This window comes from Triticum aestivum, chromosome 5D (genome assembly GCF_018294505.1).
Source record: "Triticum aestivum cultivar Chinese Spring chromosome 5D, IWGSC CS RefSeq v2.1, whole genome shotgun sequence".
NCBI classification, from domain to species: Eukaryota; Viridiplantae; Streptophyta; class Magnoliopsida; order Poales; family Poaceae; genus Triticum; species Triticum aestivum.
The window spans coordinates 388,776,639-388,792,613 of NC_057808.1; the positions used below are offsets into that span (position 1 = coordinate 388,776,639).

General features: G+C 43.3%; 1 protein-coding gene across 2 annotated transcripts; it reads left to right on the plus strand.

Moving 5' to 3' along the window:
• LOC123122023 (DNA topoisomerase 3-beta) lies at positions 1-8,634 on the plus strand. Of its 2 annotated transcripts, XM_044542144.1 has the most exons (15): positions 1-121; positions 246-302; positions 863-966; positions 1,299-1,392; positions 1,863-1,962; positions 2,411-2,654; positions 3,103-3,265; positions 3,341-3,460; positions 3,866-3,945; positions 4,947-5,225; positions 5,438-5,606; positions 5,700-5,828; positions 5,953-6,165; positions 7,190-7,369; positions 7,707-8,634. In XM_044542144.1, the coding sequence occupies exons 1-15, from the start codon at positions 101-103 to the stop codon at positions 8,355-8,357; spliced, it is 2,604 nt and encodes an 867-aa protein (XP_044398079.1). In that variant the 5' UTR covers positions 1-100; the 3' UTR covers positions 8,358-8,634. The 2 variants fall into 2 exon arrangements, with proteins under 2 accessions (XP_044398079.1, XP_044398081.1); XM_044542146.1 differs by lacking the exons at positions 1-121; positions 246-302; positions 863-966; positions 1,299-1,392 and adding an exon at positions 1,410-1,735.
• The last annotated feature ends 7,341 nt before the right edge of the window (positions 8,635-15,975 follow it).

Here is a 15,975-nt window from a genome sequence, read left to right on the forward strand (position 1 = left end):
TCGACCCACGAACGCAACCACACGGACACGGGCTCGGCCGCTCGGGTGTGCTAGACCCACTCAGAGCCGAACCTCTTCCTCTCTCCCTCCTTCCGTCCCCATGGCGCCCAAGGTTTTAATGGTAAGCACCCACCGCCGCCGCCGCCGCCGCCGCGCAGCTTGCCGAGCCTCCGCGCCGTCGCTAATGGCTGCCGCGGTAGCCCTACTCTCTATACCTTCTCACGCTCGGGTCGCCGTCGCTGCAGGTTGCGGAGAAGCCCAGCATCGCGCTCTCCATCGCTTCCGCCCTCTCCGGCGGCCGCGTAAGTCTCCCTCCTCCCTCCCTCCCTCCCGCGCCCAAACCTCCCACAGCCGTGATAGTTTTTCTCCCCGGCGACTAATTTGGCTGTGGTTTTAACTCGAATTCGGCGACAGTGTATTAGGAACGAGCCCTAACAGCAAGTCTTTGGTTCAGAGAAGCCGGGTGGATAGCTTGTCTGGTCGCAGCCCAGGTTTCCCTCTAGGAAACGCCTTGTCCTCGTAATGGCTCGATGTTGGAAGTAGCGGCGGTCGTTGTCGCTGTAGACTGGCTCCAGTGAGATTCAGGGCATGCTAGTAGAGAGCTGATAGAACTAGTTGCACTGACATGGATGGAACATTTCTTTCTGATGCTGCTTAATGCTCCCCATTGCAAATCGAAATCAAACTTAGTGCAAAATTTTGTGTAATGATCAACTCATCACTTTCGGGATGAAGGGCTATACACTTTTGGGTAGCTGCTACTGCACTGCATATGTGGCTATATCTTGGAAAGCAAATGGGCGTTCCGTGTTCTAGCATTTCACTCTCACCGCACATTTCAAGATAGTCAACATTTGTGCAGATGTCTACGCGGAAGGGAAGTACCGATGTCCACGAGTTTGATGGGATGTTTCAGGGCTCTCAGGCATTCTTCAGAGTGACATCAGTCATCGGACATGTCTTCAGGTCCTGCATTTCTTCCTCAATTCTGTCAAGATATTACAGTTGCATCACTTGATGCACTAGCTCTAGTCCATTCCAGTTATTAACTGCATAATGCATTTGAATTTATGTGCATACACTTTCTCAATGTCAGTCTTCATAGTTACAGTTACAGACACGAACACATGATGGACCACTGCATATCTGCAAAATAGATACCTTAAACAAAATATATAAGTAATTATTCCACTTTAGCTGAATGAATATTGCAGTTGCTCACTATAATTCTAACCTTGGAGCTTGGACCATAAGTTCTTTTGTGTCCATTTTTTTACTCAATGTCTTGTCTTTTGCAGTGTTGATTTCCCACCTGCATATCAGAACTGGGAAGGGACTGATCCGATGGACCTTTTTAATGCTCCAGTTCTGAGATCCGAGAGCAACCCAAAGGTAATGCACTCTATAACTCTAATTAGCGAATACAACTCAGTTAACAGCAGGACACAGGAGTGATCAAACAATCTCAAATAGTAAGAACAACTTCAGTTAGTTCTCTACATATATATTGTACATTCATACACGAGTTCTACTCTACCTGTAGATGGTGGTACTATGGTGGATCTACTACACAGTTTAGCCGACCCTCAGACATCCTATTTCATCTTTTTCTCTACAAGTGTTTACTTGCCTTTTTGATGTAGTTTCTACTTTCTAGAATCTAAACTGACAAATTTACTGTCCTATCGCAAAAGAACTCCCGGCTGCATTACTTGGATAAATTGTAAAGGAAATGGTGGGTGAAATACTGAAATGCCTCTTCTTAAGTTTTATGACAAATTGACAATACATACACAAATACCACCATCGTTAGAGTCCCGTTTCCATATTTAAATACAAACTGATGTATGTGTCTCTTGAAGGCTCATATCCACAGGCATCTAGCCCAGGAAGCTCGAGGCTGCACCTATTTGGTACTTTGGCTTGACTGTGATCGAGAAGGGGAAAACATATGCTTTGAAGGTATAATTTCCAGTTCTGCAATATATGTGCATCATATCCTATCTAGTTCTGTATTAGAAATTTAGTTGGTGTACAAAGAGCTCTACATGAAGTTTATTTTTGTATGACCTGGACTCTATAGAGATAGAAACGATCTGGACTCTAGAAATAGAAACCAAAGTTCAAACAACTTGACCAAGATAGAGAGACTGTCAGATGGCAAAATACTCTGCTGAACTAAGTTAACTGCTGGATTAGTTAGATTGCTTTGAATTTCTCAAAGCTATACATAATTTTCCTTTACCCAGCGAATATCTGTAACTAAATTATTTGGTGTATGCGAGATTTTACTTTTTCCTGAGTAATGTAATTGATATGAGTGATTTTCATTCATTACTTTTGCCTACACAGCTTGCTCGGTTCTTTCACAACCCGATTAATGTAATAACAATGCTAATCCATTTTCCAGTAATTAATTGCACCGGGATTCCTGAGAATGAGGTTGGCAGAAGAATATTTCGAGCTAGATTTTCATCTGTTACCGAGAAAGACATATCAAATGCTATGGATAATCTTGTGTTGCCAAACAAAGACGAGGCACTAGCGGTGGATGCTCGGCAAGAAATAGACTTGAAGGTAGGAGTAGCATTTACTCGATTTCAGACCCGATATTTCCAAGGAAAATATGGAAATCTCGACTCAAGAGTCATTTCGTGAGTTCTCTATCTCCCTTTAGCTATATAATTGTTAACCAATTGCATATTGAATTAATTTTCTGACAAGAAAGTACCATCTACATTCCTCAAATACTCATTGCTGGTTTTGTATCTAACTATCTGTATTGTCAGTGCTTATCACCTTTTCCGGAAGTTCCTTTTGCTCAGTCTCTTGAGTTTTGTAACCTTTCCAAATATTCTGCTTTTGACAGTTTCTATAGATTTGATAGTGCAAGTAATGTAAGTATGCCCTGACTGGTGTTTTCATGTTGGAAAGTGCGGATGTTTATGCCTTTGATGTTTGGATGATTCATCTGGTTTACAGGGAGAGATTTGAATTGCAACTATCATTCACTTTTCTGTTGCTTAAAGCTTTGATTAATCCCTGCTTTAAGAATCTTCAGCGGAATTTGGTCTTATGATTGTTTTTCTTCTTCTAAATTAGGTACGGTCCCTGTCAGACACCTACGCTTGGATTCTGTGTACAACGCTATCAGCAAATTAACACATTCAAACCAGAGAAATTCTGGTCTTTGAGAACTTACATTATCAAAGATGGTGATGAAATACAGCTAGAATGGGACAGGAAGAAACTTTTTGATTTCGATGTAAGATCCCCTACCTTAGTGATTTGACTTCATCCTTCTAAGTATTCTCAGCATGTTCATCATTCAATTTCACAGGTTACTGTAATGTTCCAAAAGATGGTAGCCAGTGATGGAGCTCTAAAAATAACAGATATATCAGTGAAGGAAGAGTGCAAAGCCCGCCCACCTGGTCTTAATACGGTGAATCTGCTTAAGGTGTGATAGTTCTAAGGCTGGCAGTATTTTTCCATGTTTAAGTTACAACTTCATTGGATAACAATGTTTGTATGGATTGCCATTTCACTTTGTTGCCTACAAAGTTCATTTGTGCTTACCTGTAAATGGTGCATTGCTCACTTCTGTTTGGACCTTAGTATTGATATTGCAATTTCATATTAATGTTGGTTACATTATTTTCTACATTATGATGACCTTTAAATGGAATCTAGTGCCAAGATTATGCTGTTGGATATGACTTGAGTTATATTAATCATAATGTGCGCCAGAGCATCCGGTTGAGTATAAAATGGGCTTCTAGTTCTAGGATACGCTTAGATAGAGTTTCTCCAATGATCACATTAGTTTCATGTTTTAGTGTGCTGAATATTGCTCTTATCCCAGGTTGCATCAAGTGCGCTAGGTATCGGACCCCAGACAGCCATGCATATGGCCGAGCGGCTTTACATTCAAGGATACATCAGGTTTCAGAAATGAGTCTCCCTTTTCTATGGAAAATGTTAGTTAATTTGAAGTCGGCATGAGCTATTTAACATATGGGTCTATTCATAATTTGCCTGAAGTTTCTTAACTCTCAGTAACTTCTGTAAGCTTTTGGATCAACATCCAACCATCTCCATCTCCATGTAAAACTAAAATATTGCACTAACATTTAACTAAAGTTGCACACCGTCCAAGAGCGCAATTGTGGGCTAAATACTGTGCAGTATGGGGCGGCTGAGATTTTGAACAATTAAAGGAAACTGAGAATTAGCAAAAGTTTTACCAACTTACCATATACATTCTATCTGCTAGCATTATCACATAAGTAGTATGATTAACTGTCAAAATATTTCACAGGTGGTCTGACTTGTCCTTCTTGTACAAATAGAGTTTAGTGACTCTATGTGCTCCTTAGAAATTTACCTCCAACCTAGAGGGTTTTCTTTGAACTGATGTAGACATGGACCCCATGCTCAGTCACTGGTCAAGAATTGAAGTGTTGGTTTTGTAAATTGTGTTCTAAACTTCTAGCAGACATACAATTATTTGAGGAATACGTTGTTAAATTTACTCATATTAGTAACGCCTGTTTACCCACTGTTCCTGCATGAACTCCTTTTATGTCGAGTTTATATGCTGACATGATCTTATTTTATTTTAGGCGTCATTTAAGGGTCAGCCTTGCACTACTCTCTGCGATGTCATATGTAGTACACAGGATAATGTTTTAAATTTCATCTGGAAAATTTGTAAATCTGTCGTCAACTTGTTTTTTTGTTTTTGACAGCAAAACTGTAAGGGAGGCCCCTACTGTAGTCAACTTGTTGTAGTTATGACTTATGAGTGTAGATCGTCATCTGACTTACTACAACCATCTTTTTACTACATCTGAAAATTGCATAAATAGGTGCTGATATACTGTTGATGATTATGTTTGTTTTTCCAATTTCCTGCTAAAGCTCTAATAATTATCTTTGTACAGTTATCCGCGTACAGAGAGCACTGCCTATCCCGCGTCATTTGATTTTAGAAGTGTACTTTCTACATTAGCACATAATCCTTTGTGGTCCAATAACGTCCGGACGTTGATGGATGCTGGTTTTGTTAAGCCTCGTCAAGGTCATGATGTTGGGGACCATCCCCCAATTACTCCAATGCGACTAGCACCAGAAGAAGCTTTGGAAACTGATGCATGGAGGCTGTACCAGTACATATGCCAGCATTTTATTGGCACTGTCAGTCATGATTGTAGATATACAAGGTAGTGGACGAGCATTCGTATTTGCATTTGATTGCTAAATTATATGTATTGTTGTCCCATCGGTCATCAGATGCATTATTCCTGATCCCGATACCTAAATTTATGTCTTGTTCTTTTGTAATGTAAACATATCAGTCCAGCTCTTGCTTTATTGATTATTGATGAAACTATTAGTGATTAACATCTTCCTTTCTGGGAAAAATGGTTTGCAGGACTGCAGTTGAGTTTGCTTCAGGTGGAGAGATTTTCCGTTGTGTTGGCCACCGAGTCACTTCCAAAGGATTTACATCTATTATGCCATGGTTGGCTGTGGGTGAGAACAATCTTCCAACATTTAAAAAAGGGGACACAATTAATATTCATAAGGTTGACATATACGAGGTAAGGCTTATGAGTTTTTCACAGCCTCACAATACCTGAGCTTGCTTTTTATTTGGATGTGAGATTACTGACGGATATTTATTCTTTACTAAGGGAAGCACCACGGCTCCTGATTACCTTAGTGAGAGTGAATTGATCTCTCTCATGGAGAAGAATGGCATAGGCACAGACGCATCAATTCCTGTCCATATAAACAACATTTCGGAGCGTAATTATGTCCAGGTTAGTTGAGGGCTTTTCTCTCCCGACAGTTTTGACATCTTATGGTAGTGAACTTCAACACCGCATGCTGCTTAAATATGAAAATATACACATGAGTAAATGCAGCTCCTCATCTTTATTGAAGGTAAATTCTGGAAGAAGATTAGTACCAACAGCCCTGGGAACTACCCTGATAAGAGGGTATCAGTGTATTGATGCTGATCTCTGCCTGCCAGATATCCGAAGCTTTATTGAGCAACAGATTACTCTAATTGCAAAAGGCAAAGCTGATCATCTTCAAGTCATTCAACATTCTCTTCAACAGTTTATGAGAAAGTACTCTTATTTTGTGAAGAAGGTAGTTTATTATGTTAATAGTCTGAGATTTTGATGTCTTGTGAATTGCATTCTTGTATATTTCACCTGAGCATACTTGCATAATTTTCCAAAATATATATGTCCAGTGACCTGATTGGGTTCTTAAGCTTTTTTCCAAAGCCGCATCAAGCATAAACCCATGCTTTCTTGTATTTGGCTGATGTAGTTAAACAGAGGAACATACGATCCACAGATTTACTTATCATTGTGTTGCTAAGTACCGTTCAATCTTCAGTGTCCCAACTTATTTTTAACAGCCAATATTTATTGATATAGTGTGACAGGGCAGGCCAAAGTGCTTAGTTGTCCCTATTAGCTAGATTTGGCTGTTTCAGCGTTTGTACATGTGAGTTAGCTTTCCCTCTCCAGTTGCTTGGTCGGCCTTCAGCAGGGCCTTTACTTGCCGGCGACACTCTGTACATACTCTATTTTCCCCTTCTATAAATAAAGAAATTAGGCAGAGCTCGCGCCCGTTTGTTCATAAATATTATAAGATTGTTAAGTTAGAACAAATGTTTCAGACTTCAATTTGTAATTATGGTTTTATATGCGGTGTATTGTTTTTAAGGGACAGCTGGTCATTTGCCACCTTAAAGGTTGGCACTCGACAATCTGTCAACATTCCCAGTGTAATTTTGGTCTACGGAGTCCCTAAACTTCTGTTACAGTGAAAATATCAACTCATTGAGAAGTACCATTAGAGTGGCAAAGACCGACTCCACCGTGTTAATTTTGCTTATTTTACTCTTTACATTTGCATTTCCAAATCATTAAGTGAACAACTCATTAAAGCCATACCTAGAAAATGTTGGCAAATTTTAGTTAAAGCAAAAGTTGGTATTACATGTTTGAGTTATAAAATTTTAGATTCTTAGTAAATGCTTTTAATAACATCCATCTTTACAATTGACTATTGAACTATTCCTTTGCACATGATGACAATGATTGACATGGATGCTTTTTTTCTACTCCTAGTTTCTTATAATGAACTGTGTTGCTTGCAGATTGAAAACATGGATACTTTGTTCGAAGCACAGTTTTCACCTCTGGCAGACTCTGGGCGTCTATTGAGCAAGTGTGGTAAATGTGGTCGGTATATGAAATATATTTCCACTCAGCCAATGAGGATGTATTGTGTAACTTGTGAGGAGGTTTATTATCTTCCCCAGAATGGTTCTATTAAGGTGGTTACTTTACTAAATTCTATTCCCCTTTTTCTGAGTAATTATGTGGTTGTTATTTTAGTTTTAAGCATGATGTCCTGTTTTTGCAGCTTTCAGTTTTTTCTTATTCATTGCCATATATATTCGTTCTATTACTATTTGTTTTGCTTTATTTTATGTTCATCACTTTGGTATGTCACGCTGAACATTTTTTTACCACGTTTCATGTTGAACATAGCTACTGCATTGACCTTTGTGAGTACGTAATAATTATGAAAAGCGCATGATCTTTTATGCTTTGTTCTGCCAAGCGTCAGTTCACGTATACTTGGTTGATTAATGATATTATCCTTTCCAGCTTTACAAGGAAATTATTTGCCCCCTTGATGGTTTTGAGTTGCTTCTGTTCTCAATGGTGGGCCCCGATGCAAAATCTTTTCCACTATGCCCCTGTTGCTACAATAGTCCTCCATTCGAAGGCATCGACAAACTTTTCGGTGCACTCAAGCTTGATGACACCGGCAAGGTTGGGAAAGGGGCCGGCATGCCGTGCTTCCTTTGCCCGCACCCGACTTGCAAGCAATCAATGATCACCCAGGGAGTTTGCGCCTGTCCAGAGTGTAGCGGTACCCTGATTCTCGATCCAGTTAGCGCACCAAAATGGCGGCTTCTCTGCAACACGTGTAACTGCGTCGTGCTACTCCCACATGCCGCTCACAGAATCACCACTACAGATAAGAAGTGCCCAACGTGCGAGTCAACTATCATTGAAGTCGACTTCAACAAGAAAGCCACCCCTCTTGAAGATGGAGCCACTTTGCATGAGGGTTGTATCTTGTGTGATGAGCTGTTACATTCCCTCGTTGAGATGAAGCATGGGAAGTCATTCTTTATGCGGAGAGGCAGGGGGAGAGGTAGGGGCAGGGGACGAGGGAGAGGCGGCCGGGGTAGAGGAAGGCGGGGGAACTCAAGGCACGACGATCCTAAGATGAGCTTCAGAGATTTCTAATTAGCCTTTTTGGTTTTGACCTGTAATCCTACTCTGCAAGACATGCAGGGATGTATTGTCCAGTTTGTGAAGAGATGCAGGAATGCTCTGACATTGTAGCCTGTTTTCTTTTGATAGCCTGTTGATATCTACAAATGCTTACGCAGGTTTGGTCTTAACCTCAGCAGCTTTGGCTTCCTTTGGTCATTCCGTAGTTGCCTGTTACTTTCTTTTTGCTTATACTGTACATCGGGCATATCGACTGCAAAATATATGCTGAAGTAGTCGTTTGTTCAAATATATGCTGAACTGGCGGCTCCATTGATTTACCAAGGGTTTGTTTGGTTGTCTGCATTCATTTTGGTCGCCTTACATATGTGGCCTGGTAAAGCCTGCCTGACTGACTGAGTAAATAGAAGTTCCGGGCTATTCGCAAAAAGAAAGTAAAAAAAAAACATAAGTTCTGGGCCATGTTATGCACTCAATTTGGTTGGTATCCTTACATATGTGGTCTGGTAACCAGCGCTCCTTCGGGAGCCTCGCAACGATCAGCGTCACTTGGCGCGCTCTCAGCCATTCACGTGTCACGCTCTGGAGCTTCCTCCGGATTTTGTTTTTTTTTTTATTTTTCCGCACGCGTTTTTGGCCTTTTAAATGGTTTTTTTCCGGTTTTTTTGACGTTATGGTTTTCCCCCGGTCTTCCTTAGCTTTTTGAAATAAAAAAATTTCGCGAAAAAACGTGTTTTTTTTTTCTTTCGTGAAAGTCATGGTTTTTCTTCCGCGAGAGGCACGGTTGTGCTTTAGTGAGAATCACAGCAGTGCCTTTCGAAAATGAAAAAAAAACGTGTTTTCTATTTTTTTCGCGAGAGTCACGGTTTTGCTTCCGTGAGAGGCACGGTTGTGCTCTCGGAAAGGGAAAAACAAAACGCGTTTTCTGTTTTTTTTTTCTTTCGCAAGAGTCACGGTTTTGCTTGCGCGAGAGGCACGATTATGCTTTCGCGAGAGTCATGGCCGTGCCTCTCGGAAAGGAAAAAAAATACGCGTTTTCTGTTTTTCTTTTTCTTTTGCGAGAGTCATAGCCGTGCCTCTCAAAAACGGAAAAAACGCGTTTTCTGTTTTTTTTCCCTTTCACGAGAGTCACGGTTTTGCTTCCACGTTGCTTTAAGTTCTGTGTCATGCAGGCTCAATAGAAAACGCAGGAAACCAATCGGGCTAAAACTGCATCCCCGGAGCATGGCGGAGGGGATGTAGCTACCAAACATGTCCCAGAGGTAGCTACTAGTTTGCTAAAAAAAATCGATACACATAAGTGGGCTGCATCTTCACATCTCGCCAAGCCCAAGCGAGATCGCTTCTGCTGAGTATCCCTTCGGTCCATTTTTTTAGGCCGGCAGACCAAAACACCACAGAATCACTAATTAATCAGCGATGCTAGGTGCCCGCGTGCCGGCCGAACAGTTTCGGCCGGTCGCGCCGCAGCCGCCCGATGCAACCAACCAGAGCCGTCAGATCTACCTCCTCCTCTCCGTGTTGACTTCTCTCTTCTTCTTCTTCTTCTTCTTCTTCTTCTTCTTCTTCCGCGCGCGCCCACCCCGGCTGCCCCTGCCGCCGGCCACCCCTGCCGCCGGCCACCCCTCCCCCACTCACCTGGACCTCTTCCCCTCTCGCAGTCCCATGCTGCTGGATGCGCTCTTCGTCCCCGTCGCCGCCGGTCGCCGTCGCAGCACACCCCCCCCCCCCCCCCGCGCGTTCCCCGGCAGGAAGTCGTTGCCCCTTGTAGCAAAAAACGCCGCCGCCTTGAAGCACGCCGAAGCCCCTCTGTCATTGCAGCACCTATCAGCCGCCGTCGTCGCTGCGTTGTCGTGTCGCCGTGCAGCTCTCAACGTCGCCGCTTGCCACCATTGGCGAGTCGGGTTGAAGCTTTTTCTATCATCGGTTGCAGCTTTTCTCTATGCCGGTGGAAACTTTTTTCGCACATTAAAACTTCGGCCATGCCGATTGAAGCTTTTTTCACCTAGGGTTGAAGCTTTTTTTGTAAGGGTTGCAACTTTTTCTGTGTCCAACATTTTGGTTGCGAAAAAATCCCTCCCGGCTGAAGATTTCTTAATCTCTGGTTGAAGCTTTTTCATCTGTGGGTTGAAGCTTTTGTCAAAACGGTTGTAACTTTTCCTCTATTCCATTGTTTGGTTGAAGCTTTTTTATCTATTGGATGTAGCTTTTTGCGTCCACGGTTGTAGCATGGGGAAACATTGTTCGCAACTCCCCTCGATGCCGTGGTTGCAGCTCCCCCCGATCGCCATGGTCGTAGCACGGGGCACCTCGGTCCCCTCCACGACGTTTGGCCTGCCGCCGGTTGCAGCAAAAAAAGGGGAAAAGAGGAGGAGGAGAAAGGAAGTGAGGGACAAGGAAGAAGGGGGAGGTGGGAACACGAGCGGGGCTGCAACCATGGCCGGCGGGGACTTCGATCTTCCAAGCTATATCCATGGCCGATGGCGAGCTGCTCGCGTGCTGCAACGAGGGAGGCGAGAGATGCATGCGTTGTGGGGCGAGGTCAGCGCGAGGTTGAAGAAAGCAGATAGGATAGCGTTTGGTGGCCCCGTGTCTACGTGTCGCCTGGTGGGTGGCTGGGGCGAAGCGCGCGTGGACACGACCGGCCCAAAGTTCGGCCGGCGCACCGCGCCTAATCGTTTCCCTCCCTTAATCTATTGCATGCATTTCTCCTCGGTTGTTTTTCTTCCCCTCGGGCCTCCACCTGGAGCCATCTCCCGCCATGGCGCTGCCGTGGAGTGGCCGGTCGGCTAGGGATTAGGTGCGTTCAAGGCACTAGCCGTTGGCGCCAGAAAAGGCTTGCAATCCATCTTTATGCTTTCTGTGCTATTCCCTCCGTTTCAAAATAGATGACTCAACTTTGCACTAACTACAAAGTTAGTGCAAAGTTGAGTCATCTATTTTGAAACGGCGGGAGTAGTAGTTTAGTTACCATCACTTTATTGGTCTGAAGGGAGCAAGAGGGGTGGTGAATATCGACTGAGAAAGTGATACAATATAGATAATTATGGAAGGATTCCAAACTTGTCTTGTTACATATTTACTTAAAGAGATCACGTACTAAATTACATATTAATGGTATCCACAATTAGAGCACCCCAACGCGAATGACGACCTCCTCCTCAGCTTGGACCAAGGTGCGGTGTTGCAAGGTAAGTTCCTTGCCGGCAAGCGCCATGGCAACATTGTCAGATTCCGGCGCGCACACGCATATGCCGGGCAAGTTCCTCACTACTCTCTCCGTTCCAAAATAGATGACCCAACTTTGCACTAACTTTGGAACGGAGGGAGTATTTCCCTTTTGACCCGACAGTTATGCCGCTAGTGAGCAGCGGCCTCCACCCATTCATCTAGGTGGTTAAGCCACCAACTAGCCAACTGATGGCCAAACGGGTGGCCTCCGCACCGACACGCCCTTGCACCTTTCTTCCTCTAGTCTAGGAAGGTGTTGGCCCTCCAAATGCAGAGGTTTGTAGCAAGCAACAATTTCTCTCAAGTGAATGACCTTAAGGTTTATCAAACCAGCAGGAGTCTTGCAAAACAATCAATGATTGGTACATGCACACACAAATGCACAACTTGCCTCGGCCCCCAACAAAACTAGTAAGATTGTTAGTCTCACTAGCCTTGCTAGTTACAACGATCAATGCAGCTTGTGTTTGAAAGTATTGATTGCAACAAAAACAATCAGATTGTAATCCAAATTAAAAGAACGTTGATCGAGGTTGAAAGCAATAGGGATGATTGGAGCGGTTTCCATAGTTTCACAAGTGGCATCTCTCCAAATAAAGGATAACATGGCATGCATGGTGAACAAATTACATTTGCGTATCAATAGGTGTTGTTGAATTAAAATAAAAAAGGAAGCCCGGTGCATGTAGCTCCCGCTTGCGCAGGGTCTGGGGAAGGGTCCGTCCACTTTGGGTCATTTGTACGCAACATTTTCCTACATTTCTGCAAGAGTATGTTTCCAGGACTCAACAACTTTACCAGTGCGCCAAGGCTCCAGTTCTGTTGTTGAATTAACATAGTATTGCATTAAGTATGAGCTAATACTCCAACAACACTTATCGGTGATACTCCAACAAAGTATTAATTAAACATAGTATTGCATTAAGTATAATATCATATTGTCTTCACCCTACGTTTAAAGGACAACTACACAACCATCTTTTTATCCTTAGTGGCAACAACACAATACAAGCCTTTTTCACTTTGTCACCATGGTAGAGTACTTGCAAGATTGAACCCAATTAACATACACAACTTCCTCTTGGAGATCATTCATCTAAACATGGCCCAATGCAAGACTAATAGATCACGGAGCATATATGTCTATAAATTATGCATCAAGAACTCATACGAATCCATGAATAAAACATATATAAATCCTATCATAAAGTGACAATTCATCACACCACAATAAACACACCAAAAATATTACATCTGATGAATCACAATCATGTAGGGCAGCTCATGTGATCATTGTATTGAAGAACAAGAGAGAGATTGCCATCTAGCTACTGCTATAGACCCATAGTCCAAAGGAAACTACTCATGGGCAATCATGGTGGCAACAAGATTGATGTAGATGGCCATCGTGATGAACCCCCCACCCTCCGACAAAGTACCGGAAAAGGCCTCCAGATTGGATCACAGTGGAACAGAGAGGTATTGCGGCGATTTTTTTCCTCAATCCTTACTTTTAGGGTTTCCGGGCAAATATAACGGCATGGGCATAGAGAGGTGGTGGAGCAGAGTCCCATGCGACCCATGTGGGTCCACCACCATGACCACCCGCCTGATCGCAGCGCCTGGCCGGTGGGGCCTAGAGGGCTCCCCCAGCAGACTAGGTGCCTCTGAAAGCTTCCTGACTTGAACTTTCTTCTGCAATTTTTCAAATATTTTGAGCTCTGTAAAATTGATTTTCCTACAAATTCCAAAAATAACAACTAGCGTCGGGCACTGAATCAATAAGTTAGTCCAGAATAATAAAAAAAATTGATGCCAAAACTATGCCAAGTGATATAATTGCAATGTTGAGGAAATCGTTAACTGGTAACTGCTCGCTCGGCTTGGGAGTAGTGATTAATCGCCTAATCGGCCTATTAACTGGACTAATCGATCAACCATTAATTGGTGGAATTTTAAACTCAACAAGAGGAATTTTTGTATGGAGGAAAAAATCTACATCGCAAATATGGAGCAAATGGCACTGTTTTCGTTTCTCAATAGATCATGAACATGTATACAACAACAATCATCAACAAACATCCATGTGGGCATAAAAAATCATCACAACATGTTTACAACAACATTTGATTGCTGATTTCCGCCTAGGTTGCAACTCCGAGAGATGGCGGGCACGTGACGATGACACACATAGGGAAGGTCATGGCAGCCGCGCATGGCGTCTAAATGGCGTCGGTTGTGGGAGGTGGCAGGTCCCAAAGTAGGAGGGGAAGTAGTGTGGCACAGAGGGAGGAGAGGAAGTAGTGACACACAGAGGAAGGAGAGGAAGCGGCGACACATAGGGGAGACAGGGAAGTGACACGTCGACGAGGACCTGCCCAGCCGCCATCTAGGTCAGGAGGGGATGAGAGGAGCATGAGGGGCAGGAGGAGGGCCAAATCCTAGCTATTTAGGTGTGGGAGGGGGCTTGGAGGGGTTACGACCAAATAATCGGGCTTTGTTTGCCCACTAGTTAACAAGTCGATAGCGATTAATTAATCGACCTGACAACCAATTAATTGGTTTGATAGACCATTTAATCGGCCTGACAAGTTAAGCGACGAATAGGTGCTATTCGAGTCGATCACCCGGCAAGTAGCGATTAACTGGCCAATTAACTAATATAATTGTAGCATGAAATAAAAAAAACTTATAGATACGTCAAGGACATATCCCACCTTGGCCTGGCATGATCACGTCCATCTGGTCCAAGGCATCCACGTCGATGGTGGCATGGCGATCGACATTCAGTCTCGCCGTTATGCCGAAGAAACTGCTAGGGATGTGCGGCACCATGGCATCGTTGCGAGGCCTAGAGAGGGTGGCAGAGTGGCTGTATGGGTGTGAGAGGAGATGCACGTGGAGAGATCTTGGGCCCGAGGGTGGGAGATGCATCGATCCTCATAATTGAATGCTTGAGCTTGCGTGCATAGGCTGTGGCACTGCCGAGCGGTGCCACTATCCCGTCCCATCATCAGTGCGCCCCACAACGGAAGCTGCAATTATACATGTCTCCCACCTTTGTGGTTGACATGACAAGTGGAGTGGGGGTCCCATAGAAGCGCGATTGATGTGTAGATAGGTCCCACAAACGAAGAAGGGAGTGAAATATAACAACAACATCGCGACAACTAGCGGAGACAACACTCATGAGTGGATTTTTCACTCATTTTACTCGTGTTTAAACTGGAAATTCACAGATATTTTTAAGATTATCACTTCAATGTGCCCACTAATGACTAATAAATGCAAATGATTGCAAATCTCCTTGTTTATTTTGACATTCTTAGGTGGAATATCAAGCCATATAGGATATTCTGGATGTGAGGATCACTCTCATACAATTAAGGCACACAAGAAGGTTCTAAAGAGAGAAGATAGTGCATGGTATGACCTTATATAACTGGTCATACCAGGTGCCACTGCCTCCATGACGTTCCATGAAGGATACCAAGCCTAATTTGCAATAGAGGTGCCCCAAAACCCTATTCCGCTCGTCTGCACTATATAAAGTAGAAGGATCCTTGGCGAGAAAGAGAGGAGAGCAACAATTCCCACACAACCGCCATCATCACCATTACCATCTACGTAGTCATCATCAACATCTGAAAGTGCATATAATCCCCAAGGTGGATTTTGTTAATTCATGCCAACATATATCAAAGAACTAACTATGCTTCAAGTTTATTTCAAAGAAATTTCTTCATAGGAACAACATTGGAATGGAAGGTGACACCTAAAAAGCTTCAAGACAAGTGTTGGTCAAGCCATGGGATTCTTCATTTTCATTTTAGTGATCTACGACCACATTGAGTCCTTAGGCATGCCGATACTATACAGAAGAGAATGATGATGTACAACAAGCTCTTTGCTTTGGTGCTTAAAGATCAAAATCCAAAAACTCCTCAAACTCCTTCAAGAAATTCCACTATACCTATCTACACAACTCCATTCGGAGCCACTGAACTACATCCACTCACAGCCACCGATACAATCAATAATATATCTTTGTTCCAAACCCTAATTCGTTCGGAGCTTCCAACGTTCCTCCTGGAGTCACTGAACCGAAGTGGCAAAACTTCTATGATCACGCTGGAAATTCTGAGCAAAACCAGTCGGAACTTCTAAAGCGACTACACAGAGTGTGCCATGTGCCAAGATACTCACCTCGGAGCCACCGACCGAAATCATTCAGACCTACCTATACATTATAAATTTGACACTTTTGTTCAATTCGGAGCCATCGAGAAAAACATGTTGGAGCCCCTCAGGTGCATAAAAAGGTGTGTAACGGTTAGATTTTTGGTCCAGCCTATATATACCCACCTATCTCACTAGTTCAACTCGAACCAAACTCCAC

What these genes read in the sequence shown, in the direction of transcription:
- LOC123122023 (XM_044542144.1), top strand. Translation starts at nt 101, where the DNA reads ATGGCGCCCAAGGTTTTAATG. An exon ending in GTCATCGGACATGTCTTCAG is followed by an intron (nt 967 to 1,298) that starts GTCCTGCATTTC and finishes TGTCTTTTGCAG; the next exon opens with TGTTGATTTCCCACCTGCAT. An exon ending in CATGATTGTAGATATACAAG is followed by an intron (nt 5,226 to 5,437) that starts GTAGTGGACGAG and finishes AATGGTTTGCAG; the next exon opens with GACTGCAGTTGAGTTTGCTT.